We start from the raw sequence: 25914 nt of genomic DNA, 5'->3' as shown, positions 1-25914 counted from the left end.
AAGTGAACTAACTCATTAGTACTCGTCCTTCTGTCCCGTGCGGACTCACTGTGCCGCGCGCGCTCCGTCAGTTAACCGAGTCTCGCGCAGGCTGTCGTACCCACCACGCGCCGCCACATTCTTCCACACGGTGAAGTGTCACGTTCCACCGGCGCCTCCTCACCGGGGACCACCAGCAGCCGAGTCCGCCGACCGCCACCTGAGGGGCGGCCGAAGACGCGCAGCATCTCCCGCTCACCCTGAACTCACTCACCGGGCTCCAGGAACCGACCATGGAGGGCGCAGGTAACGGCACGGGCGCGGATTACCGGAGCCAACTCCCCGGGCTCTACAACGGCAGCGGCGGCTTGTGCGGGAACTTCACCGGCGGAAACAACAACAACAACTCCACGAGCTTCGCGGAGGTGCGATGCGACGGCGAGCGCCGGGGGGGCGACGGCGACGCCAACCCGGTGATCATAGCCATCGTTATCACGGCTCTGTACTCCATCGTGTGCGTGGTGGGGCTGGTGGGAAACGTGCTGATCATGTACATCATCGTCAGGTAAGAAAGTGGCCCACTCCCAAATGTACACAACACTGAGTGTGTGTGTGCGTGTGTGTGTGTGTGTGTGTGTGTGTGTGTGTGTGTGTGTGGACGTGCGTTGTGCACAATCAGGCTTTTAACATGCTATAAACTATTCAAGAGACAAATTACTGACAACCTGTTGCTGTGTGAGCCATATTGGACATAAAGGTGTGTGTGTGTGTGTGTGTGTGTGTGTGTGTGTGTGTGTGTGTGTGTGTGCGTGCGTGCGTGCGTGCGTGCGTGCGTGCGTGTGCGTGTGTTGGTAGCTCAGCTGCCGTTCGTGCGTAAAATGCCTCCAACCTTGCAGCAGGTTGCTCCAGCGCGCAGAGAGCGAGCACAGCGAGGGGATGGAGGGGGAGAGAAAAGCTGCTGCACGGAAAGCACTCCTCCATATTCCATACAAGCGCAGCCAGCGTGCACATATAACAACAAACTGTGTGATATATATAAAAAGGCCAGAACGACCAGGTCCCCTCTTGACGTGTGTCTTTTCGTCCACAATGCGAGAGTGAAGCTGGAAAACCGCTCTTGTGACATAATGCTGCTATTCCCACGTCAGAAACATGATGCAGCAGGAAGCTCATGTCCACACACACACCATGTCCATTTTCCTTGTTCTACTTTGTGATTGTTCACTTTATTGGTGCAATAGAGTCCATAAAGTGAATGAGGAAGCAACTTTTCTCTTTTTATGCACTTCTTTACGACAATGTATTGCTTTATTCAAACATGCACTGAAATTATCCGGATGGGGTTTAACGTGGGAACGCAAATGTCCGAGTGTGAGGCTCCGGAGTTTCTCCTGCCAGCCCCCAAGTAAAACCTCTGGAGGATGTCTGAAAGAGCCCATGTGAGAATAACTCTGGAGAGTGGGCACATTGATGAGGATTCTAACAGGCAACCCACGCACAACTTTACGAAACAAAAACAACACACATATCTTGTGTTGCCATATATGATGAAGATGCCTAAGAAGAGGTCAACTTGGAAAGACCACGAGATTCGAGAGCTTTCGGGGGTTGAGAGCCGCTGCCGGTGTCCATGTGCTGGAATTCATACGTTATCTCCAGATTTGTCGTGCATCTCTGTCAAACATTTTCTACCTCAAATGACTCTTGACGGATCTGCCCCCTGGCACTTTACACAGCGACTAAATGGAGTGGAAAAAGGAAAGGAAAGAGCAGCAGGCAGACGGAAGTCAAATCCCCATTTGAAATATAAACAGCGTCACTTGAATGAGGGGATCTAATTGTCTGTGGCCGACTGGCAGAGGTTCAACAGTGTTTATGATGTATGATCTGCCACTCAGGCTGGTATTATGTATTCTGTGTTAGTTTTTCCTGAAAGCTGTTGATAGACGGTGAAGGGCATCGCTCAAGCTTTGGGCCTCTCGTCCTTTTCCCTGACACTGACAGGCAACCATCGAGTGTGTGTGTGAAAGTCAAGAGTGTGTATGTGAAGTTGTTTTGGGCTCCTGCAACTTTTTTGAACTCGACGAATGAAACCTGGCGTCTCATTCCTCTGACAACCACAATCCATCAGGATTACTTTGACTTTCTCTCTATCTCTGCCCGTCTCCTGGTCTTTTGTGTCTCTGTTGGCAGATAGAGAGGGAACAGCCATTTAGCTAATGACACATAGTGGATGTATTTACTTGGAAATGGAAATGTAGTCTTGAACCCTCCGCCTCCGCACTGGATGCATTTTTGCTAGATTAAATAGTGACAGCCGTGGATGAGGGATGTTGTTTCCTCCTCACTGTCTGACTAACGATAACCTTAAAGCCATAAACCTTTTCCCGCTCTCTCCTTATCTCTCCGGTCCGTTTGCCTACTCTCTTTGCCCCGCGTCCGCCCGCTCCGCACTTAACATCCGCAAACTTCTTGTGAGCAAACAAACACGAGCCGAGACCCATGCACACTCAATCGGAAAAATCAATCGCGGTTGAACAGAAACCACCGGGTTCCAGTAGGAATATGCTGCCAGTGCGGAGGGCTTGCTGTTACCATGGAAACACTGGGAGGCGTTTTGATAGTGATGAGTGCAAAATGACTCCACCACCTCCCCAAACCCCTGCCTCCATCCCCCATACAGCTAGAAAACACTGGATGCTTTCGGTGAAGAGGCTGTTGAGAAGCTGAACCTGCTGACCAGGAATCACTAAAGCGCTCGTACGCTGTGCCGCATGAAGCAGCGCAAAACAAATGTGATTCTGGTGATCCTCCACATAAGACACATTTTCCATGACCCAGCTCTCTGATGTCAGAGTAACTTCTAAACATCTGTGTCTCTGCTGTTTATGTGAGAAACCAGTCACATGAAATATGATGTTATGAGGAGAGTCGGGGGAATCTTAAAACACAAGGCGAAAGCATTTAGAGCCTCATTATTGTTCCTCTGCTGTGGATTCCTCGTCGAGCTCCCGCTGCCTCACGTGACAGCCAGCGGGGGTTTCGGGCTGAGTTTCACACACCTAACCTGCAGTCTTTTGATGTGCTCTCGACACCAGGCATCTCAGAAGCTCAGAAGCGATCGACACAGCTTAAAGCCCGAGAGAAAATCAGTCACAGCGCTTTCAAGCAATGAAAAAAAGGTGGAACATGTTAAGGAATCGGAATGATAGGTTCACATTTTTCAAGGCTAAGGCAAGATTGACACACACACGTGTGCACCTAAAGGGTTATTGGTCGGTGTAGATGTTTCTCTTGTCAATCACAGCTGCTTTCTAAAGAGATTTGACTGTCGGTGATGGGGATAACATCCATAGACTGTGTTAGACCGTGTTATTTCCATATCAGAATTTGTCCTGCCTCCTGTGTGCGCTACCCAGGCATCAGATTTTCAGAAACCTCATTTCCCCAGAAATATTCCTGACTCAATTTCCCAGAGTTCATGTCTGAAAAGGGCCGAACTTAGACCACGAAGCCTCGTATTAGCTGCAGCTGAACTTCAGAACTCATTCTTATACAGACACACAGAAATTCTCTTGACTGCAAAATGAAAGAATCATTAATTTTAGAGAGACCTTAGTTACTAGTGAGAATTAAAAATCAGGAGGTGAGATGAGCAGGATAAAAGAGAATGGCTCCCCTCTCATTAACACAAACAAGTCGCTGTGTATGTGTCCTGTTTTCAAAGAAAGAAAAATACAAATCTGTCCTTAGGGTACCTGACTATATATTTAACATTTTTACTCTTTTTATTCTGGTTACTTCGAAAGTCAAGAAACCCTTTGTGCCTGTTCATGGGCGTGATGGTGCCTGATTAATGGGACCTCTGCTTGCGCCGCTGTTCAGGTGGAGAGAGCGGGAGCATATGGCACATGGACGGTTTCAGATAAACAGAGAAGAGCTTTGGAAGTAAACCCAGTGGTCGTTGAGGCCTCCAGGAGACCAAAGCCAGTGCCAACCCAGAATAAAACCAGCCACATAGAGCAGCACTCCACTGTGTGTGCTTGTGCGTAGTATGCGGCACTCGGTGCATCCCTCTCCTCCCTCCTCTCAGCCTGTAAACAGGAGAAACTCTTCACCCTGACCTCAGTTTTGTTGTTAACCGATGACAAGAGGACAGCTCGACAAACTATAGATGTTATGCTGCAATTTCAATGTTTGCTTGGGAGAACTGACCTGGCACTTGACGAGTACAGGGAAATGTACTCAGCCTCTGCCCTCGGCATCCATACAACTATCAGCTGCTACTCCTCATTAATTGTTCAACTCGTGCGTTTGCCACAAAGCTGCCTGAATTTCAGTGATCAGGATTATGATCAGTTTGACAGCTCAAGCAGGAATTCTGTACGGCACTTTCTCCGAATTAGTGTATCGGCACACAAGGTACACTGTGCACTTCATTGTTAGGGAGACAATAACGAGTAGAGAGCATGCAGGGAGATAATTAGACCATCCTGTGTCGATGAGTAATGTCCTCTCTAACACCACTGGACTCCGCTGGAGAGACGGAGCGCTGAGCGTCAGGAATCGACAGATGCTCTGTTTAGTTTGACGAAAGAAAGAATTACAGAAAGAAAAAGGAGATAAAGAAAAAGAAGGAATAATAATTCAAGAATGCGTTGAGAATTTAGAGAATTTGGCAGAGACTGAAGAGAGCGATCTCCAGGATAATAGAAAAGCTCATTTCAAGGAGATCTTTTATGACGATGGAGAGATGATGAAAGATGATGATAAAGTAAAGAGGAGGGAACAAAGGTCCCTCTCCACTTGATAATTGATGGGCTCTGTTGTTCTTCTGTCATTTACAAAGTGACTCATTCAAGTACTGTTTGAAATGTCTTTCTTCATCAAGGCGTGTCAAAGTATCGACAGTGGATCTGAACTAGTTTGGAAGCTGTCAAACCTTTTCTCTGTGTTGTAAGACAGCCTCACTCGGACGTGCATTAAAGACGGTGGACGAGGGCATAGAGAGACTCTTCTCTTCAGTAAATTGACGACAGCGTTCCTAAGTAACAAGCTGATCATCTCTAGGTTCGTGTCATTGTCAGCGTCACTGAGGATCTGGATTTGGCCCAGATTGGCTCCCCGTCATATTCTTGGAGATGGGAAACCATTACGAGAGTGAATCACAGTGAAATGGACAGCGGCTGCCAAACCTCTGATCACAACATAATACAGTGCTTCCTGAATAAATGCAGTGTGTGTGATTTATGTCACTGTGATCTACATAATCCAAACTAGAAGTTAATATCTGTGTCCTAAAACCCTGTTTTATCTGTCCAGTAATTCCAGAAATCTCTCTTTCAGCGGCTCACATATCTCGAAAACAGTTCACCTTATTGCTTATTGTTACACTTGGCTTGTGTATTGCTAAGGGCCCAAGGAAGTACACGCGATGTGCTCATATTAATAAGATTTGAGTAAACAGCTCTTTGTGCAGCAGCCGCAGCTTCAGGGTTCTGCAGACTGAGTCACTTTAAGAGTTTCAGAAAGAAACGTTCAATTCTAAACAGGCAGGTTTAGAACCTACGCTACATTAGTAATAACAGCAGTTTAGGATAAGTCGCCAGCATATCCTATCGCAGGGCCAACATACAGAGACAAATATTCATATTCAGACTACAGGGATGTTAGAGTCTCCAGTCAATCTGATGCCAATCCCCAGTCCCGGCAGAAAACCTTCAAAGACCACAACGGCCCTGGCGGATTCAAACCAAGACAGTGCCAAAAGCTGTACCATCGTGCCACCCTCTAAATTCCATTCAATTTGATTTGTATAGCTCCAAATCACAATAACTCAAGGCACTTCACATAGTAAGGTTGAGACCTTAAAAATTGTAGAGAAACTCAGTCCCACACTTCGGCGACTGTGGAGAGAAAAGATTCAATCATTAACTGGAAGAAAACCTCTGGCAGAACCAGACAGAAACATGGGGAAGAGATGAGAGATAAGAGAGAGCTTTCATATAAACACAACATAAATGTTTCACGTCACTGCTGTCAAGTCTTTTTCTTGACTTTGTCCTTGGTTTTGAATACATACACAGTATGAAATGACAAACAGCTCTCAGGAACTAATGAAAGTAGTCGTTTATTCATCACAACAACAACAACAACACAAAAGATTGCATCAAATACGACACAGTGGGGATTGCTCGGACTGTCACAGAATGGGGAGTTTGCTGTACACACACATACCCATGAGGGACCTTCTCCTTTATTCTGCCTGTAAAGACGACCGCCACAGAATCAGCAGGAGGAAAAATGTGTCAGCGTGTGAGGTTTCTGTTCGTGCTCGTCCACGATTTGTTTCAATTATCAATCTGTTTGTACAACCTCTGTGATTAGCCGGTGTGTGTTTGTGTTGGAAGGAGGTTGTGTTATACCGTCACAGCGGTGGCTGCTGATTAATTTGACACATGGCCCACCGCAGTTTGTCTTATCATATTGATCCCCTCCTCAGCTTCAGTCAGTTTCCAATAACGTCTCCTCTCAGTATTGATGAATGTTTTGGTTAAATGCTTCAATCAGTGAGCACACACATACTCTGTGTTTCTCTGGCTACTTGGAAATGTGATGTTTCAACATGGCAGCCTTAGTATCTTAGGGGCTCTTTTTTGCAGCTTTTGTTTAGCTGTCATTATGGCACTGAGGCCTGTGTAGAAAGATGGATGACGTTTCTCCACTTCCTAAAAAACAAAAAAACAAACTAAATCCACAGATACACAGGCTCAACCAATTGCAAGTCAGTCTCAACAATCACTCAAGACATTTCCCTCTTTGGGAAAGATGTATCGGGTGTGTACATGGAAGGGGCAGGCAGGGGGCTGTACTGCAGCTAGCCACTAGGGGCGATCCAGATGTTATTGCGTCACTTTTAAGAGCCGACACGTCATCTATCTTTACAGTTTATGGTTAAGATTCAATTCTTCCCCCTTTAGATCCCTAAATACAGGATCCTGACCAACCTGCCAGACTCTCAAGTGCAGGGAATAAAACATGATCCCTCACTGGCTTCCCACCCTCTATATATATATATTGGCAAGTCTGTTTGATGTGGCCAAACCATTTAGGATCAGATTGGCTAAATATGAATGTGAATTTGTCACTGAGAGTCTCTTACTTCCAGTTTACGTTCGGAAACACATCCCTTCTAATGTTTGCGTCTTACCAAACCTCTGCAGTAGGTGGAAAGATTAACGCTCAGTTGAGTGTGAAATGTAGGGAATATGTTTGCTTGAGTTATTGCTTGTTTGGGTTTTTCTGTGCAGACTGCATGTGTGTAATCCTTCATCACAATGTGTGTTTGTATGAATCATTGCCAGCCTCTTGCAAACGACCTTCAGCTTGAACGGCGGCACATTTGTCAAAACAGTGACCATCCATCTCTGCCTGATGTGCTGAAACACACTCTGCCAAACTGTTTGTCTGTCGCTGACTTTTAGAGCTGGAACTCTCCTTTTGTGTGTCTGTGTGTGTGTGTGTGTGTGTCTGTGTGTGTGTGTGTGTGCATGTTCTCTTTCTCCCTCGCTGACGCACAGAAAAAAACATTTCAAACCAATGATTGAGGGTTATTTTACTTTTATTATCCAATTGTTTCCAGTTTCCTATTTCAGAATTTGTGTGTGTTCAGCTCAGAGACGGAGTTAAATATCTCTATGAATATTTGTGTTGGATCACTGTCTATCTATCTTTTACGAAAACCCATTACCAGTCACTTGACATGATAACTGTTCTTAATATGCTAATACATTAGCAAAAACAACTAGAAAAGTGCTTTTAGCCTATTTATTTCAAATGTTTGAGTACTCCCTCCAGCACTGTAGGAATTAGAAATGTTTAAGGCAATCAATAAACTTTAAAAGGAAAGGAGGAACTTCACCTAATAAAGAGGAAGTGTGCAAATGAGGTTAAAGCAAACAAGAGTGAAGGATGAGAGGCTGTTAGAAGGAAACAAAAGTGAGTGAACCAGAGAAACAAACTTTTACTGCTGATGGCAAAAGAAAGTCTTTCAGCAAATTGTCTTCTTTGGAGAGAGATGCTCAGGATTTCTCTTTTTACGCCTCTGCCTCCTTTTCGTTCATTTGTTTCATCCACTCAAACACCAGAATCCAACACAATGAAAACCAACAACAGGACCATTCTCTGTCGTCTCTTTGTGTGCGAAACTGTTTGTAATGTCGCCGTTTTCTCCATTACCGGTTACTGGTTTGCACAAACTAAACAGCTCCTCTGGAAACACAGAACACAGATGCAACGAGGGAGTTGTTCTGTAGTTCAACATTTCCAGGCCTTTTAGCCAATGAGTCCTCCAAAATAAATCCTAAAATCTTATCTCCAACTTTCTGGCATGATGTTATCAGCAGGATGGCCGAATTAGTCTGTGCCCTCAAATGAATTTGACAACTCTGCAGGTAAGTTTCAGGGTTTAGGCACAAACATGACCAGATAACCATGACGACCAAGTTCCTCCAGCATTAACAGAGTACTTAATATAAACCACTTTAATCTTCTCCTGTCCTGACCAGGTTTTTTTTGTGCTTAAACTGAACTAAGTGACCATTACACAACCTTAACTGTGTGTTCAGGTTGTTATTGTTTATTTAAACTTTGCTCAGGTATACTGAAATGTCCCGGGAGTTATACATCACATGTCGGTTCCGTCGGGTCTGATAATCCAAAGCTTAATGCAACATAGTACAAATGTGGATCATTTGAATCAGTGTTCATTAAAAAAAATATCTCTTATTCCATTTTCAATATTCCATTATTATCTCTTTTCAGCTGAGACCTTTTCGATTATGAGCCTTTATTTGGCTTTAAGCTCTCCTCGAGCCGCTGAAGTGTCAACATAATGCATTTAAATACGTCTCTTAAGTGCTTTCATATCGGGGACAGAGCCACCGCTGCATCTCAGTGAGTCACAACCACCGACGATGTGTGTGGGTCCATTTACCAACATTTAATCTGCATCCACCGCCCCACGTTCCCAGCAGCGACCGACTAATGACTTCTTTTTACCGAAACGATTTCCAAGAGAGTTAGGACATGAGATAAATCGGTGTTATTATGTTACTTTTCTCACTTTATTATTTTTGCTTTTTTCTTGGGATCGTTCGTATAATTTATGTATAAATAAATTATTAAAAAAAACATTTCCAGTCTGCAGTCATTTAAACAATTTTTTTAATGGATTACAGGAGTCGTAGTGCATATTTTATCATGCTTTTTAATACTTGAACTGTTACATAAAATATATATTACTTCAGCTTTAATGTTACAAGTCATTTGTCTGAATCACATTAAATTAAACTTGAAAGATCCTCTTGGGAGACTTGACAGCAGCTGTAGCCGCCTCACAGCAGATACCAGAGATACCAACGGCTCATATCTATCCACTGCCCCAGGCCTGCTCCCATCTAGACCAATCAACAGTGCATCCTGAAACTGGTTGAACCAATCACAGCCATTTATTTATTTAAAACGGGGGCGGGTTTCGATCTGATGTCTGACAGAGGCGCTGCTAAAACCAAGATGGCTACCACTGATGTGGAGAGGTCTGTTAAATCCACTATGGAGACAGGATTGAATTAACTTCAGTGAATATTTTTCTCTAAAAGAAACAAACAGCTGCTGTTTGAATTGTCCGGCCGCTCTGCGCAGCGTCACACTTTCCGTCGATCTGATTGGTTGAAGGTCTGTTCTGCAACAGATGATAATGTAAACTGCAAATTATAAATGAACCGTGATTGAACTAGTGCGGCTCTAATGATGGAAGTGTTGGTTTGTTTCTCAGCAGCGATGGGATGGCAGACATAACTCAAATGTATGTGAAAGTATTAACTTTGTCGTACTGTTTACACTGTGATAATGATTTCCCCTTAATATCTCTGGTTGAGTTAATGATTTGTGAGAAATGTTGCATATCACAGAGTACAGAGTGTTTTCTGGCAATATTTGATTGTATTTTATTATTAATGTGTTGAAGCGCCGCTCGGGGCCCAATTTTCTGTGGAAACAAGAGAGAGAACTAATGAGCCGGACGCCAACCTGACAGTCATTCTGCTTTTTGTCTCCCAGCTCAACCTGAGCCCAATGTTTTTCCTTCAATTGCAGGCACAAGCAGGATTAGAAAACCTGCTTGTGCCTGTAAAAAGTAGAAAGCTCAGTCAACGTGACCGAAAATGTCAAAATGTTTTGTCTGAACCCTGCCAGACCTGTCGGGACCCATCTGGACTGTGTGCTCTGGAGAATCCACACTCCTGGTTGACGTCATTACAGTCTGTGAATAGATGTTCTAATGTACCATATAATGATATACATTAATATCTCGATAGAAATTTTTAACTTAAACACCACATACACGCTGTGAACACAAATACAAATCTCGGCTTCCTGTCACTGCTCAGGACAGAAACACATGCCCAGCCGTGAGCGCCACACACACATACACACAGCTACATCCTAATACATCATGCTCTTCAGCGTGCATGGGCAGTGTTAATGTCGGAGCCAGAGGCATACAGATCTCCACTCACATGAGCGGCGTCTGTTTCTGCTACCAGGACTGTTTTATCTGCACCCAGCAGCAGCCCATGAATCATGCACGAGGCTACACATGCACCGTCCGGCCTCACTGGGTCGTGATGAATCGTGTTTAGCCTGCTGTGTAACTAAAGCCATGAAAATAATTCTGTTCCAAACGGGGGACCACAAGTGTGTAGGTTCCATCTTGAGGTTTGTTGAAATGTGGGATGGCGACTGACGAGACTGATTCACTACAGTCTCAATCCTAATGTACACAAAGCTTTAAATACCTGCAAAGCTTTTATAATCTGTTAACGTTCCAGAAATATCAACGTAAAACATCAAAAGCAACAAAAACTAACAATGACCAGCTCATCATATGTAAACAGTTTTATTTCCATTAACCGTCATCTCACATATTTGTCGCCACTTCTGTTTCCCTTTGCTTCTACGTGTTACTACAGGGCCATTTACTGTATTGAAATAAACTGATGAAGGTTTATTATTCTCCACTGAGATTTGAAATTCTTTGCAAGGGGCTGTGGCTGCAGAATGAAGAGTGGAGGTAATATTAGCTGGCTGGTGTTGAACCCATTAGACATCGTAGCCCAGAGGGAGTGAAGGAACTTATGAAAAAAAAAACAACAACGTGGAACGAAAGCTCGAAAACATCCCGCCGCATATATATGATGTTTATTTTCTGGCCTGTAGACAATACAATAAAAGGCTCATTGAATCTGATTCCTTTTTGCTCGGAGAAACATTAAAACCAAGGAATTTTACAACAGGGGTTTGCTCTCAGAGATGTTTTGTCATCTTTATGTTCATTTTATTAAAGTTTTTTGTTTCACAATGTGGCTGCCGATGTGTGGGGCTGCACTAGCCTCGCGGGGCTAATGGAGTTTTTACAAACTCGTAAAACAACATTGACCTCATCATCAAATTCATCCCAGAATATGAAATAGACAGGGAGTCTCTAGATACGCTCATTCAAAACACCTCCCAGTCGACTCTGTGCTTCCTCAGCTCCTCACAAATACACCCACCAATTGTTTAAAGTCGATCGAAAGAGCCGCTGCAGGACAGAAACAGAGTGATTCCTGGAATATTGTTATTATTATAATCATACACAACACAAAACTTTCCCCTGCATGGTCGCAGTTGTTGCCATGGTGAAGCATGAACCTCACATGTGAAAACAGACAGTGATCAACTAATTAACATTCAGGCACATTAGAGTGGCTTCAAGCAGTGAACAATTTCCATGAAGCGGGAACATGCTGTGTGGACAGAATGGTTTTTCTCTCTCGCCTTGGCATCACTTATGGCTTAACATCAGTCACAGGCACAATGGCTCTTCAGTAGAAAACACAGGGAAACGTGGTTTGCACATTATTTGTTGCTGAAAATAATTGGACCACTCTGGGTCTTTTGGTGTAGTGCAACTGGGCTTCGACTGGTTTTTCACTCAGACAGAGAACACCTGGAACACTTATTAGGCATTTTGTGTTCAGGTTTGTGTGGCAGAATAACAGCGCCACCGTTAAGGATTTAATGAGGAAGTCAGAGGGACATTTACTTGGGAAAAGTTATCATTGCATTTATTGGAGGGTTCTGCTGTGACTTTTGGTCACAGTTAAAGTGGGGCAGGGCAGAGTGGAGTGGAATTTGGTGCGGCCGGGTTGTCGATCTTGACGACAGTGCGTTCCACGACAATGAGTTTGAGCGTCACTGAACGTTGAATAAACAGGTGAGCAGCTCTCTGTGCAGCGGTGGTGATGCAGCCTCATTGTTCTGTGGACTGAGTCCCGCTTGGCTGCAAGTGGTCCATGCAGTCCCTAGTGGACATGGGTGGATGACAACATTTTCCATCGTGAGGACCATAGCAGACCCCAGCACACTGGTGGACACTGAAACTGGGAATTCGAATTAACTGTCTTCTTTGCCTTGTCATAATTGCTACGGCCACTAGAGGCCACCTTAACATATAACGTACTATGAGTCGTAATGTAAAGCTTGCTCTGACAACCTAAGGTTTCTTAATCAAAAGAATAATCCCCACTGAAAGTGCTGCTTCTGTAACTACACTAGATTCAGCAACATATGATGCTTATTAGTCACCCAGGACAGAGGTTATTGTAATTTTCTCCCTCAATATCTTTTTTGTACGTAGATGTAAAAGCTTTTATTATAATTATACTTGAGCCCCATGGTCACATTTGAGACCTTTGAATTTGTGTATATTGTAGAATATTAAAATAATAAATTCTCATCAGTCCTATAAGTTTTAGAGCCTTTTCATGGAAATGTATTAAAATGAGGGAATTAATACTTTTATGTGTCCCACTGATTATTAATCAATTTGATTAACGCGTCCTTGAGGACCTCACTGAGGATACATCGTTGTTTTTGTCTCTTTTTGACCGTCAGCACATGATGATGATGTTATGGAATCTGTTTCTCCTCAGAATCGTCTTGATGATGATTTACCGATGTTACCAGATGTGTTTACTCTCACATTAAGAAAAGAAATAAAACTGATGTGGACAAAAGGAGAAATGAGAAGACCTCGCTCTCCATCCACCTGCCCACCTCCCCAAGGTAGAAACCACAGCTAATGGTTTGATGGAAGCCCATGAATTATACACGATTTCACCGAGAGGACTATTTTGGAGGATTTTAAGGTCCATTACTGAACATCTTTATCCGCCGCCTCTTTGCTCCAGTGGTTCAGGAAAAGTCCAGGCAGTTTAGAAGCAGATGGAACAATTTTATGTCGTCAAGTGCTGTTTATTCTCAGAAGCAGCGAAATTAAGTTTTTCTCTTTGCAGATGGTTACGTCTGTCTGGTCTTGCCGTGGCTTCACCGAACGTTTTCATCTTTTCAATCAACGCTGACAGTTTGTCTGTAAATATTTATTTTGGTTCTTCTCTGGTTCAGTGCGAGCTGGTATTGACTCCAGCCTCTCCGTGGCTAATTGATGGATTACTGCATTTGGTCTGACATGAAATGAGACAATTTTCTTATCTTACAAAAAACAGAGCTTTTATTTTCTCATCAGAGATGTTTTTCCCAAGCGAGAAGCCGTTCTCAGGAGATCTGTATCTGTTTTATGAGCAACAAATAATTTCTGCTGTCATAACAATTCGTTTTATACACTTTATAAATGTGTTCATGTGTTAATTTCCTCAGTTAATATCCATCTTGTGGTTGTCAATTAATATAACACCAGGCACAGCTCGTAAAGGTGTTTTGAATTTGATGAAATAGCTGCTGGTGGTCGCTCTTTTCAGGGAAACATCATCTTGTCTCTTAGAAATTAGTTAATACTAATAAAATATATGACTAATTTGCAGCAGCAACACAGAGTAACCTTTATTTGTTCAGCATCATTAAACGTTCATGGTTAGGCTTTGGCTCTCGTGGCAGTTGGTAATTGTTAGATCGTGTTTTGGTTGAATATCTATAATATATATTTATATAATCACTTTTCTTTGAGCACTAAACAAACAGTGTTTACACAAGTGACGTTTAATGAAAAACCTTTTTCCTAACCTGAGCCAAAGTGAATACGACCACACACATGACTCAGGACTTAAACCCTGGTCTACTGATTGAAGGTCCTGTTACCACATGGACAGCTGTGGTGTGGGGGGGGGGGGTCAACTATCCAGCGGGTCTGCGATTTGATCACCGGCTCCTCCAGGCTGTGTCCTTGGGGAAGATACTGAACTCCTGATCGCTCCTGACGACTGTGCTGACAGTGTGTGAATGCTGTGTGATAGTAAAAAGCACAGTGCATAAACACTGTACTATGTGTGTGTGAATAAGTGAATGCAACTTGCTCTGAAAAGCACATTGAGTGGTTTATAAGACTGGAGAAGAACCATAAGAATACAGTCCATTTACTGCTTCCTCTTAGAAACAATAATGACACCCTTCTTTTCTTCTTAAAAGCCATCGCGGCAGCAATTACAGTACATTTTCCATTAAAGAACAAGAACAAAGAGGCTTCTACTCACAGACACTGGAACAACGTAAACTATTTAACTTGGAAAATCGATTCGATGAAAATAAACCACAACAATACACCAACAAGAACAAACGTCTGTCGCTCGCAACATCGAGCATTTCCCAATATCTCTTCCTCCGTTCATTGGCTGACAGTTAAAATTAGGATTGATATTAAGATTCTTAAAGTGGCTTTTAAAGCTCAGCACGGTCTGGCCCCCAGTTAAATTACACGGCTCCTAACTCCCATATGCTCAAAGCTATAATCATTAGATCTTTCCACGAATAATTGCTTGTGCTTCAGGACGATAGAGGTGACAGGGCTTTTATCACCGGGGCCCAAGCTCCCATTTCACTAAGGACTTCCTAAAGACATGGCAGCACTTTATCTGTTTTTAAATCATTATTATTATATTATTATGTGGAAGCCTTTTCAATGCCAGATCTTTGTTGATGTTGTTTGTTTTTAATATTTTCTTCATGTTATCTTTCTTTTTTTTTTGTCATGTTTTGTTCCGTGATGTTTTATTCCCAAATATTTGGAAAATCACTTTGTAACCTTGTTTAGATAAATGCTACAAATAGGTACGAATAAACACAATCAACATAATATAATCAGGAAATAATGACAATGAAGGATCAGTGCGACAGAACTTCAAGGGCAAAGATTTAATGAAAGCTGGGAAATAAATAAAACAGCTAATTGAATTACTGTAGATTAAACGAGGCCGCTCACCTCCACAGCGGCAGGCTGTACATAAACAGGCCTCAGACGTATACAGCAGAAACACGAGCTGCAGACAGTCTCAAAGTCAATAAGGGGATTTTGGAAATTACCTGCCGCTCCAGCGCGGTCCTCAGTGCAGGGTGACAGCTTCTACTGCGTCTTGAGGCGTCTCGTTGGTCCCGGTGCAAATAAAGCCTGAAATAACAAACCACTAAGCTGTCAGTGTTCAAGTTAATCAGAATTTAATGAACTAACCATCATGTGTGGTTGTTAAGAGGATTTGAGATTATTGAGGAGAGTGCTAGAACAAAACAGGAGTAAATTGCCTCGGCGGTGGAGTGACAGTTTGGGTTTAATAAAGTGAAGGCCACTGGGTGTAATGTGTCATTGTCACATTATGGGTCCAGGTGAATTGAATAACGTTACAGCAGGGATGTGTCTAAGTAGCGTTTGAAAGGAGCAGTGCAGCAACAGTACAATCACTGTGTGGAAATTAAATTAAAGGACGAGTTACACAAGTTTTCTGGCAGAGTTGCGACGAGAAAGTTGATACCACGCTTAAATATGTCATTTAAATGAAAGAATACAACCAGCAGCACTTCTAAAGCTCACTATCATGTTATATTACGTCTGTTGAATTTGTACTGTTGTACCGTTCCTCTTGGAGTCTGCCTGGCAACTGCTCAGTGCCAAGAATGTATCTGACACATGACGTGTTGTCTTTGTTCCACTTGGGTTTTTGTTTGGTTCAACCTAATTGAACATGTTTCTTAGTGAGCTTCAGAGGTACAGACAGGTAGTGAACAGTTTTACCCCCTGCTGCTAGTCTTTACGCTAAGCTAAGTCAACCAGTCTATGGTTGTAGCTCATATAATTAATATTGAATGGACAAGCAGGAGAAAAATATAGATATCCTAATTAATTATCTTCTCAATAAAGAAAATATATGTAATTAAACATTTTAACTGAAAAATTATTAAAGGCTCAGTGTGTAGGATTTAGTGGCATCTGGTGGCGAAGTAGCATATTGCAACTAACTGAATACCCTTCCTTAAGGGAGGACTTGAACATGTCGGTGGCTTCAACCTAAACAGCGCTCAATCACTTTGAATGGGGTGATGTCATGTGTTGTCGAACTGCATTAAGGTTCTGTTGCCTCGCAGAGCTCAACCGAGGTGCTAGCCAATCAATGTGTGGATTTTATTATATATATATATTGTTTTTACATTGTGGGCCACCGTAGAAGTGCAACATAGAACTATAGAAAACTGGATTATACACATGCACACTGGTGTCCCCTAGAAATGTTTGTTCACCATAACAGGATATATGATTAAGTATTTATGACTATTGTATAAACAATACTATTGGGGATTTGTTTTATGACATCCGAACATGAGTCATTTAAGATCTTTTGATGTGCTCCAGCTTCACCCACAGCAAACGCTAAACACAGAATATTTCCTTCCTGACAAGAGCTCTAAACAGTCGAGCCGGTTCAATCGTCTGTGTTCCATCCTCCTCTCTCTCTGCTAATGGGTCCATGTCTTACTTCTTTTTTCTGTAAACACTCCACTGTCCTCCACTCTCTTTGAACAACCTCTTGTTCTTCCACCATATTGATTCACTGAAGGACATTTTTGTTTTTCTCTGGAAAAGGCCCATGCTCCATATCCCATGATAATGCTTCATTCAGATGATAAAAAGCTACTTGAACACAGAACTTATACGTGAAAGTGAACATGAACCTTTTTATGCACATTTAATTGAGTTTCGGGGGTGAATGTTTTAGTCTAAGCTATTTAACGTCCCCTCATGTTTCAAATTTGAAGTCCTGCTTTTCAAACAGGCCATTAGGATACAGAATGAAATACACAAAACCTTGAATTATACAGCTCTTGGAAAAGAATAATCATTTCATCAACATCAGTGCAAAAAGAGCGTACATTATATGCTCTGCGGTGAATTTCTGCACGATATCTCCTGGGGTTTATCGCTGTGGGCAGCTCCTTAAACTGACCTAATAGGGCTTAATAAACCATAACTTTTCTGTTACAAAATGCCCCTATTTCTGACACAAGGGAGCTAAATTATTCACAAAGCATCCCAGGATACTTTGCCCAGCTAATGCTGCACCGTCTGCTATGATTGCCTTTTATTTCCAGCTTTTCATGAACAGCCCGATTTTCAGCTTGGTGAAAATGCTTTTTTTCATATAATCCAGGGAGGTTTTTTAAAAGGTTCATTTAGCATAAAAATAAGCAGAGTATTCTCAACTCATAAAAGGGACACGTAATCCTTCGGTTTATCTGAAAAGCTCAGCGGTATCAAACTCCCATTATGTGGTAAGGACTCAAGGAAGATGGCTTCAAAATGCCATTTCTTTTTTTCTGGCATACATTTTGCAGGAAGTGGTGTATGTCCTCATATAACTAGAGGATTGGAAATCAGAGGAGAGACTCACACTTCATCGAAAACGTGAATCTCAAGATGAAATAAACATTTCAATCTCACTGAATCTGCTCTTTTCTTTCGCCATGAGCTTCTCCCTCTTTTTGTCATGAATTTTGATCAGGTTTCTCATCGTCTCCTTATAAATCCATTCTTTCTGTGCAGATACACTAAAATGAAGACAGCCACTAACATCTACATCTTCAATCTCGCTCTGGCCGACGCCTTGGTCACCAGCACGCTACCGTTCCAAAGCGTCAACTACCTGATGGGGACGTGGCCGTTTGGGGACATTCTGTGCAAGATGGTGATGTCCATCGACTACTACAACATGTTCACCTCCATCTTCACGCTCACCACCATGAGCATCGACCGCTACGTCGCCGTGTGCCACCCGGTCAAAGCGCTGGACTTCAGGACACCCCGCAACGCCAAGATTGTCAACGTCTGCAACTGGATTCTCTCCTCGGCCATCGGGTTGCCTGTCATGGTCATGGCCTCCACCGCCAACACTTGTAAGCACAAACAAACAAAAGCTCAATTTTTCCTGATTAGCTGCTGTGTACCACTGTCCAAACGCTCCAACGCTCGCACTATAAATGGAGCGATTGTGTTTGGATGCTGTAAAAAAAATGTCTAAACCTTCAGCAAGTTATGTATAATTATACATATTTTCTATCCTTCATTATGACGACAATACAGAGAATAGCAATCAAGAACAATAGAACTGAACTAGCAGGGATGTGAGAGGCACTAATTTCTTTTTTAATCCATGGTCGACGATATGCTCAGCAACAAATACGACACAAAACAGTAGCAGGAAAAGTTCACTCTTTACATTCCAGATTTAAAGGGCAATTATAAACTCCAGCAGGCTCCTTAAAATGAGAAAAGCCAGAAATATTTTTCCATGTAATTGCACTTAATAGCTGTGGTGAATGCTATACGCCTGACTGACATGACTTTATTATGAAGGAGGAAGGAAGGGGAAGAAATAAATGATCTCAATCGATGGAATTCAAAAGCTCCAAGCAGCGTAAACTGCACGAACAGATCAAATACATTCGTAATAAGCACCACTTTGTGCATTAGTGGTGCGCCGTAACCGCGGTGTCTTTGGGGAAATTTTGTGCCTTTTATTAGAGATTTGAAGAGAAAGGAGACGACACAAAACGAGAGGAGAGAAATGGGAAGTGACAGGCAACCAATGCTGCTTCATGGTCGAAATATCAAGCACGAGGAAAGTAGGACACCAAATAATTAAATTTCAAGGGATTGCGTTCAAGTGGCTCTCCATTTTAGAGACATTATACATCTAATGTATTTTAAGGGGGACAGCTCGTGGTTGGTCTTTAGAAAATGTGGCACATACATTTTTCTTTGGAGTTTTGGAGATCTGACACTAATAACAAATGTACATACTATTACCGTAGTAAATACTATTACTGAACAAGACTGCATTTGGTTCCTTTGTATACAACTAGCATAAACAAACACATTTCAGACAAATCAAGTACACTGATATTTGTCCAGTGACAATAGAAGGAACCACAGTATCATTCAGAGGAGCCAGACCTTCGCTAAGGCCCAACCGTTCTCTTAAAATCAATCAAGCTGCACCAAATTTTCTCCACTCGTAGATATCAGTTCCCTTAATGTGTCTGATGTTTTTAATCAAGAGCCATGAATTATTCCCTGGGTAACGAGTGAAAATGTCAGAAGCTTTTGTCCAGCTCTGCGCCAAGATTTAATGGCTTCTTTCTTGGCTCGTGTCCCGTCCTTCCATCAAGATTTCGTGGAAAATCCGTTCAGTAGGTTTTTGCGTAATCCTGCTGGCAAACAAACAACATAAAAACCTTGGCAGACGTAGTAAATATTGAATAACTCGTGTGCATGTGCTGGGGCTTCGTGTCTCTGTTAACCTCTGACCATGTACAGTATGTCTCCTCCTCATCCTGCACAGCCTCCAATATTATGGACTGCAAGCTGATATTCCCCCACCCCTCCTGGTACTGGGACACCCTGCTGAAGATCTGCGTCTTCATCTTTGCCTTCATCATGCCCGTCCTCATCATCACCGTCTGCTACGGCCTCATGATCCTGCGGCTCAAGAGTGTGCGCATGCTGTCCGGCTCACAGGTTAAGAAAATATAATTTTTCCTTGAACAAACATGAGCCAGTTTTTGTTTATGTAGCGAGTTGATTCACACATTTGATGCCTTCAGGCTTTTAATTAGTTGCAATCTGGAGTTTCTGAACGCAAGCATTAAGTAAGCAAATACAACGCCCTCATTTCTCTTAAAAGAAACCAATTAGGAGAAAATCACCATTAGCCTGAGGCCGTGACTTAATTTTGATTATTTCCAGTAGAAGAAGAAATGGCCCAACAACAATTATTTACCTTCAGTATCTGGGAAATTCTTGCAAACGCCGACTGCAACAATCGACTTTGTCATAATGTGGATATATAATGTACAGTGGATACAAATGGAAAATCAAAGTGAATATGGGTGTGATTTGTACCTTTTCTGCTTTTGAACTACCACCTTATTTTCTCAACCACTTTTCTTCCCTTTCATCATTCTCTTTCTCGTTTCTATGTCTTTCTCTCTCACAATACCTCTCCTGTCTATCCCCCACCTTTTTCTCCCAATCTTTCAGTCCTCCCTCCCCCATGCATTCTCTAATTCATCTGTCCTTTTCCAGTCCTCCTCCACATTCTCCACTTCTTCTCTCTCCTATTTCTATAATTACTATCTACATCTCCCTCTACTGCTTTTATTCCCTTTGTGCTTCTTCCTGTTTTCCTCCAACGTTTGTTTTCTTCTTCCACTTATCCTTGGCCACTAAACCACTTACCTCCTTCACACACAGGAGAAGGACCGGAACCTGCGTCGGATCACACGCATGGTCCTGGTGGTGGTTGCCGTCTTCATCATCTGCTGGACGCCAATTCATATCTTTGTCATCATCACCGCTCTCATCAACATCCCCAGCTCCACGCTGCAGACTATCACCTGGCACTTCTGCATCGCTCTGGGCTACACCAACAGGTACGCACCCGGTAGACGCTGGTAGTCTTAGCCAAACATCCAATCATCCTAAATTTCACACACTCATAGTCATAGATATCAGTTCCCTAAATATCCCTGGAGAAATCAACAAAAATGTTGAAAAAGGCCCCATCATGCTATGATAAACAAAGTGAAAAGATCCGCCCCATGATCCAGATCTGCACCAAAATGTAATGGTGTCTTCCCCGAGCCGAACCACATCCTTCCACTAAGTTTTGTAGAAATACATCTGGTTGTTTTTGTGTAATCTACAAATCAAAAAACAGACAAGGGTGAAAACATTACCTCCTCGGCAGAGATAATAATGTTGACGATCTGCTGGGTATTGCTTGTATCTTATTGAGACGATTGTATTTTTTATCCAGTAATTGCACAGTTGCTGAAGCGTATTTATTTCAGAGATGTTTTATCAGTGAAGTGAAACAGAATGATTGGTGCTATTTACTAGTAAAAGTCTGATTACGTGCACATAACAGAGCATTATGGAAAAATGTTGATTTTCTTCACCACTAATTACTAGGAAGTAATATTTCGAAGAGTTAACCTGTGACCTTGTTTGTTCCCCCTGCAGTAGTCTGAACCCGGTTCTCTATGGCTACCTGGATGAGAACTTCAAGCGTTGTTTCCGTGAGTTCTGCACCCCGAGTCCGTCTGTGTTAGAGATGCAGACCTCATCCCGGACCGGAGTCACCAGCCGCAAGCTCCCACAGCGTGAACACAACAGTGGAAACACAGGAGAAAGGTCCAATCAGCAGGTAGTCACTGTGTGTGTGTGTGTGTTGTTTCCAGTACTTAAATCAGTTTAAAGGAAATGATGCGCTAATTTGACAAGCTGTTCCATTCTCAAAGTAAATATGTAGCAACAGTCAGCAACTAGTTAGCTCAGCCTAAACCGTGAGTTTGCCAGGTTACCCGCGGAGACGCCATCTGGTCAAGAAGCTCAATTCAGGGGCCACATGCTTCGGAGTACTCCAAAACAAAATGGTGTGGCCTCCAGCCACCAGCTTTTTCCGCTCTTACCTTACTTGTCATCAGTACGTGATGTATTCTGGGATTAGCTCGCCCAAGACGAATTCACCTGTTTACTGAAGGACACTTTGTTGGCCGCATTTGAAGGAGCTTTCAAAATGAGACGCCACAGTCGCACCAGTGTGACGCAATCGTTCTTCAGATGGGGCCTCCCAAGGATGCGGCCCCTGATTATGGACACACAACCGTCCCACAAATTACTGCTTTTGTTTTGTGGATTGTGTCACGTAACCTCTCATCATATTTACTAAAATGTCAATCCGTTTTTTACTGGTTTGTGTTTCAGTATATGACTATGGGCAGTCAATAATGCAAGGTTTTACATTGAGTATACTGTACACAATATGGGTTATATAGATAATCTATCCATTATCTATACCGCTGATCCTTTGAGGGTCGCGGGCGGGTGAGGGGGGCTTGAGCCAATCATAACACTCTTTCACCTTTTGTACCTCCTCTCTCTGCAGGTATGACTAGCCTTGGAGGGGTCGTCGGTGGACTCTCGCTGCTGCGGCGGCTCTGCCAACGACGATCTCAACTCGGAGGTCACGCAGGTCACCATAGGGCTCTGACTTCAGACACACAGACACACTCCTGAAACACACATACACAACAAACAATCCCAGGACATGACTCGATAGCACAGACGATTTTTTGCCGACGTTCTGCGAGCTTAACTACAGCACTAACCGCATGGCTGTGCAAAGCTTTCACTGAGACAGATAACACACGTGGCTCAAAATAGACTAAACCCGAAAATAAAGAGTCCATAAAACACTGTATCCACCTAATTGAAGACATCGTTGCACTAAATTGTGCATTAACGCCATTAAAATCGTCATTGTTTCTTCATTGCCATCAGACAAAACAGACAGAATACAGCATGTACAGAGAGATGTATAGACCGATCCATAAAAGCCACGTTCACAAGCCTCTAATGTGATGTTGTTCTCGTCTGTCTGCAGAGCTCATTGAGCAAAATCCATCCCAACCCTCACCTTATCACTAATTGTCCCGGCCATAAAAAACGAAAAAGAAGAAGAAAAATCAATTAATTATCTTCTACCTTCGCGCCCGTCTGTCACATTTCCTCCTCCGGTTTTTCTTCTTTAATCATTCACATGTATTTGAGAGGACAAAGGTTTAAAGGCTGTCACCACATGAAGGCATTAGTGGACGGAGGGGTTTTACAATGTCACCAGCTGTGCTTTTCATCCCGTGTCTCTGTGGATTTTTTGCCTTCCAGCGTTTGCAAATTGATTTATATTCACAGTACTACGCTGGCGTTGTGGCCACTTGCGGTGGATTGACAGTGCACAGTTCTCTCCTCTCGAACCACCCTAACCCCTTGTTGTCGTTTACTGTCCCCTCCTTTCCTTTCCTTCTCTGTAAATACGTTTCCTGCCCTGTTGCTTGACCCACCAGTAAGTTGTCGTACAGTGGAGCGCTGAATGTCCTCTCTGCTGAACTTCCTGAATGTACAGAAGAGAAACCTGTTTCTTGTTTTTCACTCTGGATCCTTGTGCTGAACTGTGGGGTCCTTGAAACCAGCAAAGAAGACAGGTGGTTCTGTTTGCACAGCGCCCACCGCGTGCTGCTGGAGCCTATAGTGCGGACATATGGGACTAAATGTGTATGATCAACGACGTAACAGCCATTACGGAGGTTATGGATGTAAATGGAGTCACTTCTCCTCTGGAGTGTTTAACAAATGAGCCAAGCAGGATTGTATGTCGTAATCTGTGGAAATTGCTTGTGCTTACGTGTTGTGCCGTGTGCTCTTCTTGCCAGTTGCCTTCATTGGGAGCTCTACTTGATATTCTGTGCACCAGTATTTTCTTTTCTAAAGATCTGTAAATATGAACATGATTGTATTAATCTCCCATGTAAGATACTGTAAGTACTGTGTTGATTTTTTTTAAAGATGTCGCAACGAGAAATCGTCAAGAAAGTGGACCAGCCAGTCTGTGTGCTTCTAAATATGGATTTCTGTCACTTTGAATCTCCCCTGCTTTAACCGAGGGGGTGAATATTCATCAGAAAACAATGTGTGTAAAAATGGAAATTTGGTTTGACTAGCCTGGAGAAGAAGGATAGATAATGATGCCACTTTAGTATCACATCTTTCGGCTCAATTTTGAAATAAAATGAAATAGATTATTGTTTTCAGTCGAGCCACCAGCTACAATGAAAGAATAAACTGTTATTGGCCAAATTGTGCGAATGAACAAATATCTATCATAATTATAACTGAAGCATTAAGCTGTTTGGAGCATCAATGTGTCACCTGCTGTATTTCAAGTGTTTATTAGAACCAAAATGTCATCTTTATGCATGGAATAGATTTGAGGATGAAGAGAAGAAATAAAATATCTTGCACGTGTGTGAGTGTAGTGCCATGATGCTCGAGTCTTTATCCTTCACAGATAAAATTCCCTTGGTGTCAAGATAATGTGTCACATGTGCAGAGCAAATGAATGTGTATGGGTATTGAGTGAATTCATAACAATGTGCTTCTTCACCTTCATTATGTAGATTTATGTGGCAGCGAGTGCGGCTACAGTCAGCGAGTAGGCTGCATGCAACATATACTACCGTGCCCATTGCATCACGTTGCTGTGTGTGGCAACGTAAGTGGACGAAATTTTTCATGCAGCAGCGGAGGCACCAGTCAATCAAATCGCGTTAATGCAAAAGGAGGCAGCTGGTGAACAGGATTTGATCTGCTTATGGATTTTATTTCCTGTGTACTTCTCTTGAGCATTGGATTGATAGTTTGTGTGGCACGTTAGCACGTGTGCCAGCTATGTTGTGTGTCTCAAGCATGAAACTATGACAATCGCCTCGGCACCAAAGGTCATGTTAGGCGGTCATCCCCACCGTTAACGCCATGCACACGTGTGAGTCCAGCGTGAGAGCAGGACAATGGGCGGCTGTGTCTGAGGGTTAGAGCGGTCGTCCTCCCACCGGAAGGTTTCATCCTCAGTCTTCCCCATCTGCGTGCTGTAGTGTCCTTGGGCAAGATACTGAACCCCTAAATGGCCCCTAATAGATATTGAATGCACCAATTGTAAGTCGCTGCGGTGCATTGACATGATATGACAATGGTGGCACAAATTTGAAAAAGCCTCGTTGACCAGACCAGAGGTGGCGCCTTCGTAGGGCGACTCCCCCGAAAGATGCAGCCCCTGAATTGGGACACAGCAAACTGTCCAACACCAAAGATGACATTTGGTGTTAATGTGTTTTGCATCATTAAAACACAATGTGCAGCAGGTGACACAGAATAGACTCTTTACATAAAGGTAAACTTATATAAAGTGAATCTGATGCTGTCCCCTGATCTGTGCCCACGATGCCGGTGTACTTATACTTATCTTATTATCTTGAGGAGCACTTCTTGTAATCTAATGTACAGAGGATAATTTGTACTTCATGAATGACACGCTGTAACATGATGCGTCTAATGTTACTGTTCAGTGCATTGTCTATGGAATAAAATGTAAATCTGAATCTCACTGTATGACTTTTTTTCTTGCATCTGAATAAAGTATCTGCACTGTGCTCGGCTCCTCTTTCAAACGCACACATGTCCCATTTCCAGTCTGAACCTGAGACAAAATGCAGCTCGTCTCCTCTGTGCACTCAGAGAGCTGGAGATTTATACCCATCAATCACTTGTCCTATTCCTAGAACTGTTATTAAATCCCAAATGATGATGCTAATGTGAAAATATGATTATTGTGACTGTTGGTGATCCTCATTTTTCAGCCATAAAGTGCTGTGTCAGATCAGTGTGTGTGTGTGTGTGTGTGTGTGTGTGTGTGCAAGCTCAATGTCCTAGTAAGTCACACTGTACCAGTGAGCTGTGCATGCACAAAAACATGACCACATCTTTTATCAGGTGTGCACATTTAAACACAAGGATCCAAGAGCTTTTTACTCATTTATTGAGGACATAATGAATGAATGGATGATTTCTATGTACAATAAAAAAATAAGCATAAATCAATAAATTGCCATGCACTATTTAAAAATAATGAAAAAGTACACATGCATTTTCTTACATTATTTATA

At 42.8% G+C, this 25914-nt stretch overlaps 1 protein-coding gene across 1 annotated transcript; it reads left to right on the top strand.

Moving 5' to 3' along the window:
* Positions 1–25350, top strand: oprm1 (opioid receptor, mu 1). The gene is made up of 6 exons (XM_035171734.2): positions 1–544; positions 17900–18249; positions 19698–19873; positions 20609–20787; positions 21380–21563; positions 22305–25350. The coding sequence occupies exons 1-6, from the start codon at positions 273–275 to the stop codon at positions 22308–22310; spliced, it is 1167 nt and encodes a 388-aa protein (XP_035027625.1). The 5' UTR covers positions 1–272; the 3' UTR covers positions 22311–25350.
* The last annotated feature ends 564 nt before the right edge of the window (positions 25351–25914 follow it).

This window comes from Hippoglossus stenolepis, chromosome 12 (assembly GCF_022539355.2).
Source record: "Hippoglossus stenolepis isolate QCI-W04-F060 chromosome 12, HSTE1.2, whole genome shotgun sequence".
Taxonomy (NCBI): Eukaryota; Metazoa; Chordata; class Actinopteri; order Pleuronectiformes; family Pleuronectidae; genus Hippoglossus; species Hippoglossus stenolepis.
The sequence above is the reverse complement of the archived record's forward strand: the minus strand, read 5'-3'. Positions and strand labels throughout refer to the sequence as shown.

Excerpts from the sequence above, each read along its gene's own strand:
- oprm1 (XM_035171734.2), top strand. The coding sequence starts at position 273 with ATGGAGGGCGCAGGTAACGGCACGGGCGCGGATTACCGGAGCCAACTC. Across the intron at positions 18,250-19,697 it reads GGCCTCCACCGCCAACACTT|CCTCCAATATTATGGACTGC; the intron begins GTAAGCACAAAC and ends CATCCTGCACAG. Across the intron at positions 20,788-21,379 it reads GCTCTGGGCTACACCAACAG|TAGTCTGAACCCGGTTCTCT; the intron begins GTACGCACCCGG and ends TTCCCCCTGCAG.